Here is a 23443-nt window from a genome sequence, read left to right as displayed (position 1 = left end):
TGCTTACCATGGTAATACATCTTGCTTTCATCAGAGATTGTAGCCAAAGAGTGAATTCTGGAAATACTTATGGGGCATTGGCAACCTGCAGTAGTGCTGTGGGAACTCCTAGGCAGCTGCTTGAGAAGCAATGCCTAAGTCAACGGGGCAAGATGATGAAGAATGTGCAATTTACATTCTCCCAGTTCTGATGCAGAAAAGGGCAAACTTCCCACAGTTATTCATTGCCTTCCCCCAATGGTAACAATAGGAAATACAAGAACAATTTGTAAAATTTATTCACAACACAAAAGTTGAGATGACTGAAACAGTTGGTAGTGGCCTCTTGCCTCTAAATTCGTTTTATAAAAATATCAGTGAGCTCAATTTTCTTTATTTTGCTATTTCATTTGGGGAATGATGAAGAGTCTTTTTAGTAGTTAGAAAACTTCAGACTTTGACGTCATTCATTACTGTTTCCCTGGAATTCCGAAACTGTTCTGTCAGTGGCAATCGCGACATTTGTGGACTTGACATATGATAGTAGTTGGGTAACCGAATGTCATAGTGGTATCTTTTTCCTACATACACCCTGTCATTCAAGGCATAGAGTTTATCTGCAATGTCACTGCCAATTAAAACCGAAAACAGGCGGGAGATGTAACGATGCTGAGCAAAGAGCAAATATAATTTCTTTCTCCTCCAGGTCACATATCGACAATCAGTTTCTGCTGTGAGGGTTACCTAAAAAACGTAAGACCACATGTAAACAAAGATTAGGGAACAAGAAACCAAATTGCATTTTTTCTGCTCCAAAGTTTGAGGGAGTCTGACTTGATGTCTTCTTTAGGTTAAAATAATCCCACTAACATGCAATATATTGTAAAAAATAGAAAAAGAAAACCATATAATTTATTATGATATACATAATTTATAATATGAATATTTATAATGTTTATAATATTTATAATGTTGTGTTCATCTCCAGCTTACCTATTTTTCCAAGTTTGGGGATTTGTATTTTGCATTTTATTGAAGGCAGATCTACTTGATATTATAAACATAAAGTTGGCTATTGTTAGGGAAGTAAATCCACATCAATTCTGAAGACTGAGTTTCTGTAGTACAAAATTTACAGTTCTGTTGTATACAATTTATATAACTATTTTGCATATGTATATTAATTTGTATTTACATGCATGCATATGTATTATCAATCCATAGGAAGAAAATATAACATAATAAATGGAACCCACCAAAATGATTATCTTTCAAAACTACTGCTATGTGATGGCACAATAGTGACAATAAGCACTTTGATGCTAGAAGATATCTCAAGTTCATCAGCATCTTAAATTTTTAAAACATTTATTTTGTAATCAGTACAGTTTTTTGTTCTTGCTGTTTTCTAAATTGTCACACTGGCAATGTTTAGGCTATAGTCAAAACTCAATTAATTATATTTTAATTCCTAAATATGCAGTTATACAAAGGAAAGCTTAAGAATATTTATCATTGGGCTGGGGATGTGGCTCAAACGGTAGCGCGCTCGCCTGACATGCGTGCGGCCCGGGTTCGATCCTCAGCACCACGTACAAACAAAGATGTTGTGCCCGCCGATAACTAAAAAATAAATATTAAAATTCTCTCTCTCTCTCTCTCTTAAAAAAAAAATAAAGAATATTTATCATGGTTCCTTTCTGTCTTAGGGAACATCTATTTTCCTTGTTGCTGGACCTGTATGGCGGGCGGCATTAATCAGCAGGAGTCAAATAGAATTGGGAATTCATGTAGGTTGCAAAGTACATCCCAAAGTTAAATATAATTATTCTTGTGTTATCTGCTGTTCTACTTGTTTGTTTACTTATTTTTAAGCAGACACTGTTTATCTGTTTGGAGAGAAGCATTAACTGTGTGGTCTGTGTCCCTTACCTGAAAAGTACCTTCCTCTGTGGGTCTCAGTGAGTCCCACTCAGGAGAGTCCAGGAACTGGAAGGGGTAAATGTAGTGCAGAAACTCCCCATCAACTGTCACTCTGATCCTACCAAAACATAAGAACGACATTTGAAGGAAGGAGAAAGTGAACACATCACTAGGGGTAGGAGGATGGAGAAATGTGCTTCAGATCTCTGGTGACTTTTTGTCCTTTAGAATTTTGAAGGGAAAAATACAAAATTCATGCATCACAGTAAGTGACACAATATCCTGTAAAATTCACATACTGATGTTCTTCCCTTGGGAATCTGGAATATGGAGTGAAATTCATCAGAAAGTTTATCAAGTTGCACCCTTATGGTTTGTGTCCATTTGTTTGTGTACAGAATATGTTGACAAGTTTTGATGCCCTCAGTCAGATTTTAAATTAAGTAGAACATTTAAGAGCATCATGGTGTTCTGCCATAAATACCTCTGTAAACTAAAGTTTTAACCTTTTCAAATATGAATAAACACATTATTATTTCCTCCCCAAAGCTTTTCAAAGTTTATATTACTATATATATTCTTGAAGTTCTCCTATTTTCTAACAAGTGGGCAATTGCGAGAACTTACTGAATAAATTAGATAATTACAAAAACAAAAGTTCTCTGTTATTTAAAAGATTACCCTAACAAAGAGTCTATTTAAATACCTTTAAATAAGTATTTTAAAAACATAAATATTCTATTAATTCGAGGAGGCATCATCCTCTTTTTGACTTTGCAGTGATTAGCTCTGAAACCAATATTGTATTCAGATAAATATATTCATCCTTTTGTTTTTAAGATTCACATCATTTGACTTCTAAGATGAAAGAGTAAGCCTCTGGATCACGTACTGCTTCAAATAAACAAAGCTTACATCTAGGCTTCACGTCTCAAAAGACTTTCCCAAGCGTCTGGGTGCAAAATGCCACCCAGGACTATGCTACAATGGAGAAATGTAGTGCAAAGAAATACAGACAGATAATTCATACAGAGGAAAGACATGCAAGCACCAAGGGTACAAACCTTCCTGAAACAAGCAGGGAGAGTTTATCAATGGAGGTTTTCCCCTGCATGGCATAACAGTGCTCCTTTTCCAAAGTAACCACTTCAGAGCTCAAAGCAATCGTTCTGAAGACGGGCAAAGAGATCCCCAGGGGCTGGAAAAGGGAGCTGTACAACACCTGGAATTCTCGGGCAAAGGTTATGCTGCGAACTTGATATGCAATATGAACAAATTGCATGAAGCAGATGACAAACAGTACAAAATTCCAGGAAAATATGTCGGCAGCACAGACATCTACCCATGCCCAGACCGCGGAGCATAGAAAACCCAGCCCCAGCAAACTGAAGACATAAAGGAGCCCAAAGAATCCACTGCCGCCCATGAAACCTACTACAAATAAAATACTGGCAAGATGATAAATGGCTCCTTCGGCCTCTTGCTTCCAGGTTGTGCAGACTGGATGTTCATCTATCAGGTTCTTCCATAAACTTGAATTCTTTTCCATGGCTGTGCTTTGGCTGGTTCACTTTTCAGTTGACTTTAGATGATACTGAAGCAAGAAATTAAGTCCTTTGCTTTTCCATTATCAGAGTCTTCACAAAACCAGAGGGAGCCTGGACACTGGAGCTGACAGTGATTAAGGTTCGGTGGGTGTGGATCTTGAAAAACTAAGAATCCCAGGTTAGTTTCTTCAAGTTCATCTGGGCTCCTGATTTAGACCTAATCCACGAATACTTTGCTATTTTCTGTGCAAGAGAAAAAAGGATAAAAGATCTAATTAAAAAGAATGGAGAAATACTATATTTAATGAATCAACAGCACTACTTATGTAAGTTGACCTCCTGTTTTCTACAGAGTTAGAATATTTTAGGCACAAATGCTGCTAAGTGTTAATTAAATTTTTATCATATAAAAACATATTTATTAGAATTAGCCTCATATTTTTCAGTGTAGCTAAGTGCTCTGTAATCAGCTTGTAGTGATAGCAGTTGTCCAATCTACTCAGAATCACTTGGGACTAAGATCACAGACTCACAGACTGCCTCCAGACATGCAGAATTGCTGAGGGTGGGGCCCAGGTGTCTGTATTTTGAACAACCTCCCTATGTGATTCTGACGAATGAATACAGGGTCCTCCATGCCCCACCCCCTTAAAAATATTTTTAGTTGTAGATTGACACAGATACCTTTATTTTGTTTATTTAGTTTTTTTTTTTTAAATGTGGTGCTGGGGACCAAACCCAGTGCCTCATGCATGCTAGGCAAGCACTCTACCACTGAGTCACAACCCCAGCCCACTCCATGGCCCTTTGAGGGATGCTGTCTGATGCTGTTTTTTTACTCTTTAGACATGAAGAACTTGAGGCTCAGAGAGAACGTGTAATTTATCTGAGGCTACACACCGGTCAGTGGCAGAGCAGAACTTTAGCACTGGTGCCCATGTGTTGGATCTCATCATGTAGCTTTTCCCAAAAGATGTTTTAAATTTGGCACTGTATAGTAGGAGCCCTACTAAGTCAATCATCATAAAAAACACAAAATGAGGACTCAGATTTTTAGAACACATAATAGACCATGAAAATATTTAGTAAATTAGATTGAAATTATTTCAGAAATATAAATTTAGTATTATTTTGCTGTATTAGTGGTTATTTCAGGTTAAAGGTTGCATCCATATAACTAAATAAATATTAATACTTCTGCTACTTACACATTTATTTACCAGATGGTCAAAAATGTTTCCGACTCTGCTTCTCACACATATATTCTCTACCCTTTCAGCCATATGGTAAAAATGCTAATATGTGATCTGAGTCAGGAAAGAATTAGCCATGATGACAGAACTACAGGATATATGTATTATTTGCCACCAGATTTCCTAACAGTAAATGGTTTCAGTGTAAAGCATTCATTAGATTGACTTTTTAAAAACACAGAAACATTCAAAAGTCTTGAACTTGTGTGCTATATTTAGCATTTTATTTCTGAAATAAATTTCTAGAACACTTGTCATTGGAGTATCAGATAGCACGGATCCTGTCCGCAGGGACGTGTGACAGAGGGAGGGAAGTAGAGTACCCAGTAGAGGTGAAATGACTTTCTTGGAGTAAAAAGGGGCCCTGTCCTCACCAACAGAACTAGAAATAGGCAGAATGAAGTGCCTGGTGTTGCAGTTGCTGTTTTTTTCTTTTTGGTCAGTGATTCTTTGTATCAAGAAATGATGAACTTAAGAATACTTCCAGGTGAATCAGAAAAGAAAGGAAGAGGAAAGCAGAAAGAAAGGGAGGGGAGGAGGGAAAAATTACTCAGACCTACAACTTACAGTCATATTTTTATTTTTACTTGTTTTCAAATACATTTCAAGCATTCTGCAGATCCCTAATTATTCTCTCCCCCGCCCTACTCAATCTGTGAGACCATAAGATTCAAGGCAGACCAGCATCCTGAGCATGTTCGATGTCTCCTCTTTTAAACAAAATACAAAAATCTACACTACTGGATTGTCACAACAAAGAAAAGTTTTTAAAAAACGCAATGAGTAGTGAGAACTGCAAAACATCAGTCTGCAAATGTCAGTGTCCCTGCTGTTTTACTTTTGAAAACTAGGGTATTTTAAATCAATCAGTTCTTCAGGATACCAAACATAGCCAGGAAAGCCAATATTAAAAAGAATGGCCAGTGGAGCTCTGAACTTTGGTTTGAACTTCCTTAAAAATTTATAATCCTCGATGAAATGTTAAACTGATGCTAACAGAGAAAGGCCATGGGAAATGTTTGCAGCGATTCAGAAGGATACTTACAGGAATCTTACCCCCTTAAAAATCTTGATGGGTCAGAGATATTGGGTCCCCTACATTCCAGAAATGTGACCCTGTATGATTATAAGAGGAACTGTGCTTCCTTCCCTGTCTACTTCTGTTTCATTAAGCTGTGACCAGACATCTTTCTATCCTTGACACTATTGCTCAAGCGTGTTGACTTGCCTGATTAAATTACTCCACCAGCCTTTCTCCACTTGGTGTGTTTTTATTCAGTCACCAAAACAGATGTACTTTATTGGAGGAAGAAGAACTGACAGGGGCAGGTGATGAGCAGGAGCGTTCCTCTGATATGTGCCAGCAGCGCTATGTGAATGTTGAAGATGATTCATCAACCAGCTGCCTGCCTTAAAGGACCTTAGGCCTTAAGTCATGTTTGTGCGTAAATAAATGCTGAAATGCCCCAGTGGCCCAGTGTTATTTCTTCTCTAAGCAATAAAGTTGGCCTTCCCTGCAAAAGAAGTGAGTACACTGAGCTACAAGCGATGGAGACAAAATTCAGTGCAAATTAACAAAAATAGTTCCCAGTTCCTAGGCTTTTTTATTTTTCCCCTCTTTAAGTTGTAAGACTGTGAATCATAAAAGGAATAGAAAAATGTAGAAGATAAAGGATGCTCCGTGATAGGCAATATAAAACCCTGTGACAAACTGATCAAATTAGCTCAGACATTGCATTTATCTATTCAAAACTTTTACATTTATTATCTCATTGCATCACTCCCATTGACTGAAGGAAGCAGAATGGGAACCATAATGCCCAGGCTACAAATGAGAAGAGCAGGGCACAGATCGGTGAAGTCTCTGGCTTCAGGTAAAAGTCACACTTGAGGTCTGGCACACAAGTCCCCTTCCAGTCAACTTCATGCCCTTTCCAACAGGCCAAGTCGCCTCTCAATAAGGCTCCGAGTCAAGTAGTACAAATGTGTTGGGAAACCCAAATGGGAAGGACTGGTTTGCCAAGAAAATAAAAACCCAGACAGTGAATATTTAAGACCTGCTATACCTGCTGTACTTCTCATTCCATAATGCTCAGAATACTGGAGACACAGCCACTCATGAGATAATCTGCTGTATTGTTAAACATTGACTGATTCCTCCCTTTGATGCTGAAATTCTAAAGGGCAGCAAGGGCAAAGAAAAATGTTCTAGTATGCCTGACCCCTGGCACTCCATGAATGTTGATTGAATACTCTGGGATAGGAAGGCAAGCACTCTGCCTTCTCCATCCCTCTTAATCATGGGATGTCCTAACATTTTCTGTCTCCCAGGGGCGCAGAAGTGAGGAAGATGCCAACATCTGAGATATTTCAGCACAAACACTCTGAAGAGTTGGGGCATCACTTTTTCAAAATGTCTGGCACAACTCCAAATTCACAGGGGAATCCTTTTGTCTGCTTACGACCTTGAGCTTCTTAAGAGCAGTTTAATTACTGCTTTGATTAAAAACAACAACTCTGGTAGCCAGTGGTATTGAGTTAGTTTTGGTTGCTAGGCAACCCACAAGCTCAAAATTCCATCAATATTCTACTCATTAATTAGAATCAGATCCCAACTTTGGTATGTGTCCCATATGCTAAATTCTCATTTTCTTAAGCTCTTTTTTTTTCTATTTATCCTTGAGATGGTACATTTACTCAGCAACTATGTGTTAGATATATTTTAAAAGTTATCTCATTTAACAACCCCAGGAGGAAGGTACTATTATCTGCATTTTACAGATGAGAAAATTGAAATTCAGAGAAGGTAAATAAGTTGTTCAAGGTCACATTCCATCCAGGTCTGCTTGATTCTAAAGCTCGGTCTACACCACATTTTTCTGCTTCCACTGTACAGAACCAGGATTTACAAAATGTGGTTCTTAGTCTCTGTCCTGCTCCCTTGGTGAACTTGGGCATTAACAGTAAAGCAGAGCGTATATCACCTATTCTATCCACTTCACATGGTACTAGAAAGTTCAAATGAAAAGATTTGTATGAAAAAATTCTTTGCAAATTTTAAAATAACAAACACTACCACTATATTCCTTGCCTGTTACAGATCTGGGCCACAAGGAGAGTATAGTTTTAAAAAAGCCTCTTTGCCCCAGATGATTACAACTTAAAGCAGAAGTACAGATGAGTCAATTTGGCTGCTATCCATCTTTCAATTATAAATTACAAATTTACTTAGTCCTGCTGGGTTGAGCTCTGTGTTTTTCTCCCCTGTGTTCTGACCTTCTGCTCTACAGGTATAGACCCATAACCAGCTCACTGGTCTTCACTTTCCAGAGGCCAAAAGGCGGTTTCTGAAAGCCAACTGCAATTTTCTACCTTGGTGCTTAGTGATTCCCAGCAGATGCCCTCTAACTACTCGCATGAAAATCACCTTAGTGGTTAGTTAAATGCCCCTTTCTGGCCCCACCCAGAATAACTGAGCCAGTCTCCCTGAGGTAGGTCTTTCTAAGGAGACTCCTATTGATTCTTATGCATAGTGAAGTGTGAGAGCGTTAATTTATGCCTTTCCTGAATGATCTCTGGGTTACCCTTGCTTGCTTATAGGACCTCAGCTTTGTCCACTCCTTGCTGATCCTGGCTGTCCTTCCATGCTGACTATGTTGGTGACACTTTTTGGTTCCTAGTTGTCTGTCCAGGGGAGGGAGCTGGTGTGTGGTAACCACACTGTTCTCTAGAATAACCAACTCTTTTGAGAAGAGTCCTAGTCTGAGCTCTACCCCTATATAGCTGTGTGAATTTAACCTTCCTAGACCTGTTTCCTCACTGGTAAGTAAAAGAATTGGACAACAAAATATGAAAATAAAAAATTTAACTCAAGTAACATGGCTCCATATGATAGGAGTAGATTATTTCAAACATTGGTAAAATATAGAGCCGAGTGGCAGAGCTGAATTAAGACTGCAGATCGTAACACCAGGTTTAAGATTGGGGCCCAACAGTGAACACCATTACTTAATTATTGGCCTCTGTGTGGCCCTGGTACTGGCATTTTTTTTTTTTCACATACTTCCCAGCAATTTTGATGGGCAACCAGGGTGGGGAAGGAACTAAGGCACTAATCTAGAAAGACAGGGATGGCACCACAGCATCAAGGATCTGGTCTTTAAGTCCCGAGTTCTAAGAGAGGAAGTAAGGCATCTTTTCCCCTTGTATGCTGCTACGTTGGGTGTTCAATGTCTCCCAGAGACACACGTGTTAAAGGCCTAACCCTCAGCTTGGCACCAGGGGAGGTGGCGGGAACTTTAAGAAGCAGGGCTTGGCAGGGGCCCTCTGATCATTGGGAGAGTGCCCTTGAAGGGCATGTTGGAAATCAGCCCCTTCCTCTTCCTCTCTTTTGCTTTCCAGCTGCCATGAGGTGAACAGCTTTGCTTCACCACATTCTCTCTGATCTTATGTGCTGCCTCACCACAGGCCCAAAAGCAATGGGATGAATTCATCATGGACTGCACCCTCCAAAACTGTGAGCCAAAATAAACATTTTCTCTTTATAAGTTGACCTATTTCAGGTATTTATTACCGTAACAGAAACCTGGCTAACACGTATGTTCTTATTTCTGTTCTTTGCTCAGGTGAGGAGGCATTTTCCTTCTTCACACTCATTCCAAAAGGGTTCAAGGCTTGCAGATATTTCACAGCAGGTGGACTGACAGGTGCCTTGTAGACTCTTGAGTTTTTATGATTTTTGTTATCTGACTACATGACTTTCATCATATATTGCTATACTGGCATATGTATATACACGTGTGTGTGTGTGTGTGTGTGTGTGTGTGTGCGCGCCTTTTAAAGGGTCACAATTTGTTTTTCTCAGTTGGGACACATATCAAACATTTATTTATTTTTAACATAGAAAACAAATTATGTGTGTGTGATGTATATGTGTGTATATGATATGTATGCTTCACTGATTGGTCATTTTATATGTATATTTTAGTAATACTTTATATGTGTTTTTAGAAAATATACATATATATTCTAAAATAAGCCTAGAGTAGACCTTCAATAAGTGTTCACTGTCTGATGGTGATAACAACACTCAGAAGAAAGCAAGTAGTGTTTAGAATACAGTTTTGGAACAAGCAGGTTAACATGTCAAGAAGCCTAAGTGAAATATGACCAAACTTGGATCAATGGCTTAAATGTTGAATTGGCAAAAAGGGAACCAAATATCAGATTATAAGGAAGAAATTAAAGTACCTATTGAACAAAGAAGGGCTGAAGACATTTTAGAATTATACAAGATCTGGAAGTTAGGAAAGTAATCAGAGGAAAAGTGAACTCAGTTTTAGCCATGTTTAACCTTTCAAATCTCAAGACAGACTGGAAAGTTATATACACACAGGACAACTCTGAATAAAGCCTGGAGTTGGCAAGAATATCCAGATCTGAGCTACAGGGACAAATGAGGATTGGAGCTAATTGATCTTGATCAGAGACTTTAGTCAGCACCTTAGAGCTGTGCTATCCAATATGGCAAATGTTAGCCACTTGTGACTACTGAATGCCTGAAATGTGGCTAGTCTGAATTGAGATGTGTTGTTCACAATGGATTTTGAAGATAATATGAAAGTAAAAATATGTCTTTCATGTTTTTCATATTGGTTATATGTTGAAATGAGTGTGTTATGGAGATATTTGCTTCAATAAAATCTATTATTAAAGCTATGTTCACCTGTTCTCACCTTCATAAATACGTTGCTACTGGAAAATTAAAAATTACACGTGTGGCTTGCATTATATTTCTGTTGGACAATGCTGGTCTAGAGCCTTAAGGAAGAGAGACATGAAATGGAAAGACTTGGCATGATCTCTGCAAACAGTGCATATGTATAAGGCATCCATGTATAAATAAATTATCCAAGATTATGAACAGAGTTGATATAAATGTAAATGATATTGGCTACAATATTCATATGCCACAGTCAGTAAGATGTTACCCAAGGCATAGATGTCACCATCTGGTTGATTCCTTTCGGTTGGCCAACCCCCTAAAGCTCTTGGCCCCTTTACCCTACCAGGGGAAGCACACTTCCTCCTTTTGCCTTAGGAGAGTTCTATTTTCCCGAACAATTATGTTACTTGGTTCAATTTTCTCATCTCATCTTCCAATGATACCTCCAGTACACATTGAAAATACCATACAATCCTATAATTTTTATACAGGCAATTGGACTGTGTCCTGGATTCCAGAGGGTCCACACCAGCTTGTGCTTTCACAGAATGCATGGAGATTCCTCATGCACCACTGGTCCTATAGGCCGGAGCATGCCTTCTGTCCTCCTAACCATGAGAGCCTGGAGTCTCCTTGACACTTTCACAAAACATACCCATAGGCTATGCTGGACTTTTCCAATTCTTGCCTCTCAGTTGATATCACATTTTATTATCTCCAACCACGATGAATCTCTTAATTTAGCACACACTATAGTAGGAAGAATTCTAAGATGGCCCTCAAGATTCCTTCATCCCCATCACCACATAAGGTGGAAATGCCCTGTATAATTCCTTCCAAGGTGGGCAGTACTTGTGTATGGGATGGGATAGATGTTCCTTTATTTAGGTAACATTATGTGGCAAATGGTGACAGAATAGTCATTCCCATGATGATGTTAGATTATGGAGGACTCCACATAAGACTGAAGAAGGACTAGAAATCAGAGATGTGCTCCTGCTGTCCTGGAAGAACGTAAACATCCACTTATGAACTGTTCATGGGTCCCTGAGGAAAGGAACTGCAGGGAGCCTCTGAAAAAAAATTCCCAACCACCAGGGTAACTTCCAAGATAACCAGAACCTTAGCCTATAAGCATCTGAAAGTTTGGAAGAGAACTCCCAAGCTCCAAATGAGAACAAGACATGTGTCGATACCTTGATTATAGGATTGTGAGGGGCTGGGCAGAGGATCCAGCTTCACAGTACCCGAACCCTGACTCCCTGAAACTGAGATAATAAATTTGTGTTGCTTTAAGCCACTATGTGTGTGGTGCTTTTACACAGCAACAGAAGACTAATCACACACACATACAGTTATGACCCCTCACTATGCTTGAGGCTGTTCACTAAACGAATGATCTACATTACAGATAGGACAAATACTTCATGTTTCACACACATCCAGAGACTGACACTCAAAATACAGTTTAACTCCAAACAAATAAGTCTATAATTCTTCAAACTGTGTGATTCCACTCAACTTTTTCTGTTTAGGTTCTCAAGTTCTTCCTGGAAAACAGCTCTAACAATAAAATATATGCTAGCTAATTGGCTATATAATATTTTCTTTATCTTTTTGCTGGATAAATAACCTGGGTCAGGGGAGGCACTTTTGACCCTTAGTCCCAACAGGGCATCTTTGGTACAGGGAATGCCATGAGCAGGCGTCACCCTTATTCTCTCGATAGTGACACTTAGCAATTTTGTGTTATTTTTAATTGCCTAGACTCAGTTCTGCTAGCACATTTTTGATTTCCTAAAAAAATCACGGCAGTATACAAAACTGCAATAAAAACAAAAGGGTTTATGAGAAAAATGGAGTGAGAAATATAATACTCAAAATCTTCATCAGTGACATATTTTTATTTTTATTTTAAAGAGAGAGTGAGAGAGAGAGAGAGAGAGAGAGAGAGAGAGAGAGAATTTTTTTAATATTTATTTTTTAGTCTTGGCGTACACAACATCTTTGTTTGTATGTGGTGCTGAGGATCGAACCTGGGCCACACGCATGCCAGGCGAGCGCGCTACCGCTTGAGCCACATCCCCAGCCCCAGTGACATATTTTTAAAAGACAGGAATTTAATAAAAATAATAGTACAAACATGACATCTGACCTTTAAAGGACTAGCAGTTTGCTTAGGGAAGTGGCATGGGAAGGGTTGAAGTTTGTGAGTTATTGGGAAGTGGTGGAAGAAGGAATAGCAATCTGTTCTCTCTCATAGCCTGAAATCCTGGGGCATCCTTTTTTTTTTTTTTTAACCTTTAAAGCATAGGTCCTTGAGGTTTGCCTTTATAATAGATACCTGTCCCATCAAAATTTCAATTTTGATGCAGTGGGTAGCCTTCTTCGGTTAACTTCTGTATCGTCTCTGGGAATTCTTTTGTTTTATCATTTGATGTTTAGTGGTGTTTGAAACCACCAACCCAGCAACAGTCATAGCTAGGCCTGAAAAGATCATTTCTGCAGCATGTGGTCATTTCTTTATAAGGTATTTATATAAGGCTGGTGCTTTCTCTCCCATCACAAGAAAGACTGTCCACAGTTTAGTACTCAATCCACATACCCGACAATCTCTTCCTTTAAGCTTTTTTTTTTTTTTTTTTTTTTTTAGATCTATCTTTGCAGTACCTAAAGTTATTCCAGCCATTTACCTTTTTCTTTTTGTGGTGTTGTCTCTGATAATCTTCCATGTAAATTATTTCCTTGTTCTTGATGCTCAAGAGATACCACATATTCCCTTGATTCTTTCAAAATGCTCAGTTGTTTCCAGCTTCTCCTCAATATTAAAGCTTTCCCTTTTACATGCACTATTTGACATTTTTGAACCAAGATGCATAGGAATACTTGGGTGATGAATGAATGTGTGTTCTTTTTCTTTTATATAGGAAAGTTCATAGGTATGAAAGAGTAGCAAAGATGACTGGGAAGATAATGCACAGAGAACCAAGATAGCTTGCAGATGTCTAAGCTGTGGGTTTGCATTTATGTATTCCTCCATGGCCAAGTTCAGATGTTTTCAGTTCAATGCACACACCCTGTCTAATGGAGTCAATCATACACAAACAAACATTAAGTTTGCAGTATGCTCAAACTGTTTTCTAATATATCAGCTGTGTCAGAACAATGCCTATCTTCAAAATATGCAGTGTAACATAACTGACTGTATCATTAACAGTCAAATGGCAGTAAAATATTATCAGTCAATATGTCAATGATTCAAATCCCCTGCCTGCCCTCAGGGAAGTTGCATTTTGATGAAATTCATATGTTGACACTATTCAAGTCCAGTTTCCAGATTATGTGGTCTATGTTACATATACTATCTTATATAGCTAAAAGTATATCTTATATGAAAATAAACTATTTAAAACTCATTTAAAGTCAGTTGTTGATTACTAAATTTTAAATAAGTGCTACCGTTTAAAAGACAGTCTAAAGTCTTAAAAGTCAGAAAGCAAATAAGCATGTCTTTTATAGTTTCCATCAGAGACTAAAAACATCCTCAATCCCCTCAAACATCATTGGAGAAGCACATTGTATTTATATATATCATTTTGGATAACAAAGAATAGGTTTATTGAGGTATAAACTAACATATAGGTAGTATTTTTTTCTTTCTAAATTCTTAGTAACAAAACTCATTTTGCCTAAAGGGTATACTGAAATTCTTCTACTCATCACAAAAAACTATCATTCTCGTATGGGTTTAAGTATTAAGACATAAGTTAAATGAAACTGAAAAAAAATTTCACGTATAAATTTCATTAAATAATTGAAGTGTTTCATTAAAAAACAATCAGATTTACCCTTTTATTAAATTAGCCTATGAAAATATTTTATTAGCACATTGACCTTTTAATTCTTGTCTTGTTGCATATTTTAATGGTGAATATTTACTATACCTGTCAACAATTCCTGCTATGATACATCTGTAGCTTTACAATTTTGTTAGTTCCACAAAGACTGTGATGAATATTAATACATAGTAGTCAAATATTTCTTTGCTCATTAGATGTTTTTGGTTACATGGAAATCAGTCTTTGGCATTGGCTGTCAATAAGACACTGACAGAAAAAAATCACTTTTTATTGAGTTAGTCTGAAGTGGTCAAGAAGGAGGGGAGCATGATGTAGTTAAAGTACAGAACTGGACACAGAGGACCTGGGCTCTATTCCTGGTTCTGGTATTTAACCTCTGGACCTCAGTTTACATCCTTGAGATAAGGAATAGAGTATGCTGTCATCACCAGGGGACACACTAATGGTTCCTAGACAATGACAGCCAACATAAATGAGTGAAGCCTGGTAAAAGGAAATCCACCTGAACTGTGTATACTCCATCCAAGGTGCCAGTCCATCCTTAGCCCTAGCTGACTGTGGTGAGCCCAGTGTTAAAAGGTCATCTGGTTGTGCAAGAAAAGCCAGAGATCCAGAGTTTATTGGCAATCTCCTGATTTTAAAATGCTGGTAAATAATACTGTTAAGAGCTAGTGCTAAGCAGACAAAACTTCAGAGGCCAACTCTGGCTGCAAACTGCCATTCTGCGTGTAGACTTGAGAACTCAGCTGCTAAGATCTGTATCAGGTGAAATAAATCTAGACTAAAATAACTATATTTACATCTGTTTATGGTTATCTTTCTCATTCCCAAACAAAAGTTCTTTTTCAGGAATTATTTTCCCTCACAGTGAAATCAAAATCTTTATATTCAATTTCCTTTCCTATCTGACTAGGCATTGGTCAAAGATAATGCATTAGTTGATGGGCTTCCTTGAGTTTCTAAGATTTCATTTAAACTTGAAAATAAACACAAGGAACAGAAAACAAAGCTTAGCTTCTACAATAAGATAAAATTCCAAACAGAAGGTTTAAAAGTGTATTTGTTTATCTCTTTTTTTCGTGGAGATTAAATTTCCCTTTGTAACAGAGGAAACAGGAACTATCTATCATTCATGCACCATGGCTTCCAGAATAATTATAATGTACCATGTGTTTGGAGCTTGGTTTTTAACATCATCTATTCCTGATCTTGAATGGAGAGGAAAATATTAAATAAAAACAACCAACATCTGTTGAGCAGTAACTGTCAGGACTTGCATGCATGAAGTGCTCAATCTATGTGGTTTCATAGCTGTGCAGATCCTGGGGACTTGGGGAGGTAGTGGCAGCTGAGCAGTATTTTTTCCTGTTTCAAGCAAGGAAACCCCTTCATGAAAGTCTGTATGAAAGACTTGCCCAAGTTAGAATCCTGACATCTTCATTCCTGGCCTATTGTTTTTTATGCCATGCTACATTTTTTGTTTATGAATGAATTACTTTTTTTTTTCTCCTATTTGGGTACTAGGGATTGAACCCAGGAGTGCATTACCTTTGAGCTACATACTCCCCCACACTTTTTATTTTTATTTTGAGACAGGGTATGGATTGCAGGTGTGGGCTACTGGGCCCAGCAATGAGTTACAATTTTGGGGTGGGTGGGTACTAGGGATTGAACCTAGGGCTGCTTAACTACTGAGCCACATCCCTAGTCCTTTTTTATATTTTATTTTGAGACAGGGTCTTGCTAAGTTGCTGAGGCAGGCCTTGAATTTGAGATCCTCCTGCTTTAGCCTCCCGAGCTGCTGGGATTATAGGCATGCAGCACCACTCCTGGCATGAGTTACATTTTATTTGTTTGTTTTGGTACTTGAGATTGAACTCAGGGGCACTGGACTACTGAGCCACGTTGGCAGCCCTGTTTTGTATTTTGTTTAGAGACAAGGTCTCACTGAGTTGCTTAGTGCCTCGTAGTTGCTGAGGCTGGCTTTGAACTCACGATTCTCCTGCCTCAGCCTACCGAGCTGCTGGGATTATAAGCGTGTGCCACTGTGCCCAGCTATGAGTTACATTTTTAATCATTAGACAATCATTCTGGAGAAATAAATACAGACCATAAATTATATGGAGGACAAAGATAAGATGTAAAGATTACTGGTGTCTTTGAAGTAGAAAATTAGAAAATGGAAAGAAAAAATATAAGGAAAAAAATCATCTTGAAATTAGGAACAGATTATTCCTATAGAAAGGATGTAACAAGTTCCATGAAAAAATAATGCAGAACTTAACCATCATGTAGACTAGCCAAGTTGTCAAATTAAGCAAGTCATTTGCAGAGGGGAAAATCCAGATGCTGACCTTAGACTTCTTTACAGCTACATTAGGTACCAAAAGCAAATGGAGCACAGGCTATATAATTCAGAGGTTAGGAGTCTGTGGCTGGACAATATTACAACTAGCCAAACAGTGATTCAAATACAGGAATAAAAGATATATTCCAACCATAACAAGACACTGAAAATGAGCCCTTCTTTAAACACTCATGTGAGTGCACACACACACAGAATGGTGCCAAAATCTAGCCATGGATATATCAATCAAAATTTAAAAGTTGATATGTAAGACACCATTGTAAAAGGACAGTAAATAGCTGTGATTCTATTTAGTTATAAAACTAAAAATAATTTAAAAAATGTCTGGAATGAGGCTTGTAAAACAGTACAAATGTTATGGATCCTGACAAGATGAAAACATAAATACATGACACAAAATTGGGATAGGAGGAGTGAAAGTATGAAAGGGATAGATTAAAAGTGCCAGCGCTTTGTCTTTTCAAACAGGGAACCACTGACTGTCCAACCAGTACATGTTTTAAACAGTCTGATCTTGAGGAGTATCCACTTTTAATCTGGAAGATTTGTTTAGGACCTGTTATCTCTTAGTATGGAGGAATACTGATGATAAGTTCACCAATTTCTCCATTTTCACTACAGTTTTTTCTTTGTATCTTTGTTATGATGTGTGTGTGTATTTTTTTTCTTTATTTAGAAAACAACTCCATTATTATTCTGTGAAAAGAAAAACTTGGGGCTGGGGATGTGGCTCAAGTGGTAGCGCGCTCGCCTGGCATGCGTGCGGCCCAGGTTCGATTCTCAGCACCACGTACAAACAAAGATGTTGTGTCCGCCGAGAACTAAAAAATAAATATTAAAAAATTCTCTCTCTCTCTCTCCTCTCTCACTCTCTCTTTAAAAAAAAAAAAGAAAAAAAAAAAAGAAAAACTTGAGACAAATTTAGTTTATTTGAACAAAAAATTATCCATGAATCAGGCAGAATTTAGGACCAGAAGAGATTCCCAGACTTCTACCCAGTAGCTGAAGTAGCAAAATTTCATAGGCTAACAGGGAAACAAAGTAAGAAATCACTTGACTGGTCACAGTCGTGGTATGATGAGTTGACTGCCTATGATTGGCTGAAACTTGGCTGTTTGTTACCAAAAAATACACTTTTATATAAGGTTTTGTTTCTTTACACACAAAATTAGGCTGCAGTTTGTTATAAAGGAATTCAAAGTAGGGAGACAGTTTATTTAATAATCCTATTTTTTTTGTAAAGTATTTCTGTCTTTTTTTCAACATATCTTGTTTGTATAAATGCATAAACATAGAATGATTTTCCTTTAATGTTAAAGATGAGTATTTCTGGATAGTGGCACTATTTTTACTTTTTTCTTTTCATAAACAGTATCTGCATTTTTTGTATTCTTTATAATGATATTATAAAACAATAAGGTGACTTTATATTGGAAAAATTTTAAATATAAAAATTTCAAATAATACAATAAAAATCCATGAATGGAAGAACCAGAACTAACAAATATCAACTTTGTCATATTTCTTTAGATCTTTTCATGATAGATTTCACAAAATAATTGATGATCATCATGGATTCTTTTCTCCACACTATCCTTGGCCTATCTACTCCCTATGTATAATTAGTGCTTACCCATATTTAAAACCCAAGATAAAAAATAAATACCCAAAATACATATACTAATAAGAAAATCATAATTAAAAATGAAATGCTGAATTAGAAAGGTTTCTTATAATGTGCTCTTTTCAGATTCACTTAAATTTTGCTTTCTAATAATTTTAAACATACACAAAATAGTATAAAGTAAATTCATTATACCATATAACCATTACCCAGATTCAAAAAATACCAAGATTTTTCCACATCAAAATTTTGAAATTAAAAGCAAACATTGAAACCTATTATTCTGCCTACAATTTATTCAGACAATAAACACCTTCTAAGGAGGGCAGAGAGAACCAAGATTATCTGTGCTCTTACTAAGCACAAGCAATCTTACTAAGTGCAGGCACTAGCTCTTACACACACCAAACTACCTAGGAGTCACAGCATCTCCACAATCTAAATATTATTGAGTATCCCTTATCACCAATGCTTGGGACTTGAAATGTTTCAAATCTCAGGTTAAAATAAATAAATAAATATAAATATATATATATATATATATATATATATATATATATACACACACACACACACACACACACACACACATACATATACACACACACACACTATACAGATATAATATATATATTATATACATATATATATATATAATATACATATATTATATATACCAGTTGAGCATTCTTATTTCTCCCCAAATCCACAACCAGAAATATTCTAAAATCTGGAACTTTTTGACCATCCTACTGGCAGTCAAAGAGTTTCATATTTTGGAACATTCTGGAGTTCAGATTCTTGGATTAGGGATGTTCAATTGGTATCGGCACTGTGCAGAATAGAAAACAAGGCTCAGAGAGATGCAGATTTTCCTTCAAGCTTAGCCAGTGGCTTGTCCTTCTAGTACTGTTCCACAGTTCCTTTCCTCCTTGGCCAAAGTCAGTGTGTGGGAGCCACTAGAGGTTATTGTTGGGTTACAGAACACAAAGTGTCATGTCTCATTTTAGGTCTGTGAATTAATCCTTGGGTTCTCTGGGTTGGAGAAAGACCCAGCACTGTTACATGTAGGTGATATAAATCAGCAAATTTTGGTTATTTATTTTAGAAAATACCTGTTGTAACTTTCAAGATATTTTCCTATTCAGAGAAATATTTTCCCTTTTTCTTTAAAAAAATCAAATTCATGGCTCAATAAGCTCTTCTATTACAGGTAAATTAATATTATGTATAGCCCATAATTCCTGTTGGCCAATACCATAATTACAAAACAACCTCAATTGAAATTTGCAGGTTTGCAAATCTATCAGATATTTTCCAAAGCAGTTTTGAAATTTCTTGCCTGCCATGTTGCTTATACATTGTTATATACTATAGCAATGGCTTCCTAACATTCTTAATGTTTCTTGCAGACTGTTTCAAAATAAGCAGGCAGGAATGCTCTAGTGTGTCCACACCCTTAAGCCAGTCCTGTAGTAAGTGGTAAGAGATTTTTGGGTTCCCATGACACATTTTTACTTGTTTAGAAGCACCGGATGTACAATGATTCAGCTATTTTTTTTTTTTTTTTAGTTGTAGATGGACACAATATCTTTATTTATTTTTATGTGGTGCTGAGGATGGAACCCAGTGCTTCACAAGTGTGAGGCAGGTGCTTTACCACTGAGCTACAGGCCCAGCCCCTGACTGAGCTATTTTAAGAGACTTAACTATATGACTAAAGAAACTCAACTATCAAATATCTCCCATTTAAAATGTACATTTTGAGGACAGATGATCTTAGCCTACATTTCAATTAATATTTGTGGTCCCAACTCTTGAAGACACAAATACAAAATTTTTCATAGTTTATCTAGAATCAGGTAGATCTCTTAATTTTGCAAATATAGTAGCTGAGATCCAATTTTTGTTTATGTAGTTCTTGTTTGTTTTTCAGATGCCATAAAGAACAATATCAAATTTCTATACTATCACAAGACAGTTTTTTTTTTTTCCATGCAACAGTCCCTAACCTTAACACTAAAAGAAAAACAGCCACTAAACTTAGTGTGAATAGGCAGCCATAATGTTTTAAGGCTGCCATAAAACTCAATTGCAGTTTGCAGCCTTTCAAATTTGAAATGATGGAAGAATGAGAGTGAAAATTCAGGAAGGAAGCTTAGTAATTTAAATTACGTTCAAAAGTGGTCTTCTAAATATACTTCCCAATAGATTAAATACAATTTTGAATAATTGAGAAACAGTATTTTTCACTTTTTGCATATGTCTCCTGGCTAAATTAATTCTTTACCCTGACCCTCTTACTGTATTTTTATTCTGTGGCTTCAATCTTTCTAAAATGTAGACCCTCAAAACTATGCCTCTGTAACAGACTTTGGTGAAGAGGAAATTTAGTGGTTTACAAATTTCGTGTTTTTTGTTTTTTGTGTTTTTTTTCTTTCTTTCTTTCTTTTTGGCAGGGGGATCCTCAAGTATAGAGAACAAGTCAGAGCTATCTTGATAAGCAGTTTCTTTGTGCCAACTCCATTTGGAAACACTTGATCCCAGTCAGGGCCTTGGTTTACAGACAGGGGAAAGGAAACTCGGGTGGTGGCAAGACTTCCCCAAGGTGAAACCCCAGACCTTCAGGCCCCTCCGGGCAGCTTTTCTCTCATGTAAATCTGTCCTTTTTCTTTGAACCCAAGTGCCTGGGGCAAAAGAGGGACCTGTGGGAGATTTAGAAGGAGTATTCTCCTGGAAGCCCTTAGGGCAGATGATTCGCGTTTCGGGCCGGCGCTGGCGGAAACCGCAGCAGCTGACCCCAGCCCTTGAACAGCAGCGAGCTGTGCCACGGGGACCCCGGAGCTCTCAGGTGGCGCGAGTGGGCGGACAGCGCTGGGACGCAGGAAGGCAAAGCACCTGCGCACCCTGTGGTAGGGGGGCCTGGCAGCCCCCACCCCCGGGCGGGGCCCAAGCCAAGCCAAGCCCCACCCGCAAAGTTGCAGAAGCGGTAGAGAGGTGCTAGGGTGCGGACAGCTCCGGAAGGCGGAGGCCGCGGCACCGCTGGGCTCCTCCTTACCTGTCCTTCTCCGGCCCTGCGCTGAGCTCCGGCCTTGCACCTGCAGAAGTTTCCCAGCTGAGTGCGCAGGGCCAGCTGGTCGGTGGAAGCCCTCAGCACTCACCCCGCGTGGTCTACCCCGCCGCCGGGCGCAGAGTGACCGCAGCCCGCTTCGGAGCGGAGCGGCGGCGCGGGCGGGGGCCCGGCACGGGCGCGCGCTCCGGGTCGCAGCCGGGCGGGCGGGGGTGGTGGCCGCGCCTCGGCCGGACATCCCCAACTCCTCTCTGGAGCTGGCCACGAGGCCCCTGGGGTGCAAAATTGCTGGGGATCCTCGTGACCCTGAAGACCAAAGTTTCCAAAGACGTCCTTCCCGAAGTGTAAATGAATCCACAATTCGCTATTATACTACGCAGAGAGCAGTGGAGCTAAGTAGCAGAACCAAAAGCCACTGTGTCTGCCCTCTCACCTCCTACTCCACGCACTCCATAAGCAAAATGAAGAGAGAAATGATCAGAGGGGGAATGAGAATATATGGGTGTATAAGATAGAGAAAGGTTTACCTCTTCATCCAAATCAATGAGCATGGTTATTTATGTTTCATAGGTTAAGAAAAATGATTAAAGGGCAAAGACCAATGTATAAAGAAAAAAATTGAAAACACGACGAAAATTTCAAATAATAAGTGAATGCATGCAATTTAAAGCAATAATCAAGTACTTTTTTTCTTTCTAGGAAATTAGCAAACTTTTGTTTTGCTTTTGCTTGGGTAACCAAACCACGTGGTGGTTGATGAGATGTCAGTAAAACACAGCTTATTCAAGGATTTTTCTCCACTACTTCTTGCTCACTTTCATCTTATATAACCATGTTGCTATTAGTAATTCCAGGAACAAATATTTATTGAGTAATCGGTGTCTCTTCTGAGTCCCAGAATAACCACAGAAGTAATGAATGACAAAGTGTCCCTTTTATTGATACTAGAACTAAGGGTCAAAAAACCATATTCCTACATCTCATAAATGGCCAGAAACTACTGGATTCTCGGGCCTTAGCTCTTTGTCTTCATTTTAGGGATTTGTTCAAATGTTGGAAATTCAGTTTGAACTGGATCTAATTCATTATATATATATATATATATATATATATATATATATATATATACACACACACACACACACACACACACACGTGTGTGTGTGTGTGTGAGAAATATGGCTAGGGAAGTGAGAAGGCTCTCAGTTTTGACATCATATGTACTCTGGGTTTAGATCTGACCTCTTATTTAATGTTCTATATTTAAAAATTTTAAGGATTATATTCAGGATTATTATAAACTTAAAAACTCAAAAGCAACAAAGACATGCTATGTGATGGATTCTGGGGTGGCCCCTATGATCCTCTGCACTGATCTTTCATTTGGAGCCCCTCCTTTTGAATGAGTTGGGACCTGTGACCTGCTTCTAAAAAAATAAATATAGTAAAGGCGAAGAATGTCACTCCTGTGACTACAGTTCATTATAAGACTCCCTCTTGCTGGCAAGCTCCTCTAGAGACTCTTCTGTCCAGTTGATGAAGCTGCCATGCTGGGGACCTAAGAGTGGTAAGAAAGTGTGAGTGGCTTCTAGGAGCTGAAAAGCAGCTTCCAGCCAACAGCCAGCCAGCTAGAAGTCAGGCTTCTCTTTCTTAGCAACCCTCAGAAGTGAATTCTAGCAACAGTCTAAGTGACCTTGGAAGTAGATTTTTCCAAAGTCAAGCATCAAGGTAAGAAACAAAAATAGACTACACCTTATTTGCAGCTTTCAGAAACCCTCAGCAGAGGACCCAGATAATGCATGTTTGGGCTCCTGAGTCATCCCTAAATTGTGAAAGTGTACATAAATTACAATCTGTTTATTGGTAAGTGTGTAAAATATTGCTGCCTTGTTATGTGTTAAGATTTTTCTCTTTCTTACCCCTTCACATGTATTTTCCTGCCCTGATCAGACGCAGAGTCTTCACAGGACAAAAACTCTGATGGAATGGTGCACCCCAAAAGGTCTAGGGTTCCCAGGGACTTCCAGTTGTGTTTTTGCTTCAAAGATTGTGTGTCCAAGATCAATAGTCTTCCTCCTTCAGGTCCCTCAGGTT

General features: G+C 38.2%; 1 protein-coding gene across 1 annotated transcript; it reads right to left on the bottom strand.

Annotated features, from left to right (window-relative positions):
* Positions 1–254: 254 nt before the first annotated feature.
* Positions 255–21548, bottom strand: Popdc3 (popeye domain cAMP effector 3). Its single transcript, XM_076858387.2, has 4 exons — positions 21338–21548; positions 2967–3692; positions 1912–2020; positions 255–723 (listed from the first exon to the last, which is right to left on the bottom strand). The coding sequence occupies exons 2-4, from the start codon at positions 3449–3451 to the stop codon at positions 430–432; spliced, it is 888 nt and encodes a 295-aa protein (XP_076714502.1). The 5' UTR covers positions 3452–3692; positions 21338–21548; the 3' UTR covers positions 255–429.
* Between the last annotated feature and the right edge of the window lie 1895 nt (positions 21549–23443).

Source organism: Callospermophilus lateralis, chromosome 6 (genome assembly GCF_048772815.1).
Source record: "Callospermophilus lateralis isolate mCalLat2 chromosome 6, mCalLat2.hap1, whole genome shotgun sequence".
NCBI lineage: Eukaryota > Metazoa > Chordata > Mammalia > Rodentia > Sciuridae > Callospermophilus > Callospermophilus lateralis.
The sequence above is the reverse complement of the archived record's forward strand: the minus strand, read 5'-3'. Positions and strand labels throughout refer to the sequence as shown.

Coding starts and splice junctions, on each gene's coding strand:
- Popdc3 (XM_076858387.2), bottom strand. CDS start 3,451: ATGGAAAAGAATTCAAGTTTATGGAAGAACCTGATAGATGAACATCCA. Junction 2,021..2,966: donor TCCCTGCTTGTTTCAGGAAG/GTTTGTACCCTT, acceptor ATGTTTTGGTAG/GATCAGAGTGACAGTTGATG. Junction 724..1,911: donor CAGAGGAAGGTACTTTTCAG/GTAAGGGACACA, acceptor TACGTTTTTTAG/GTAACCCTCACAGCAGAAAC.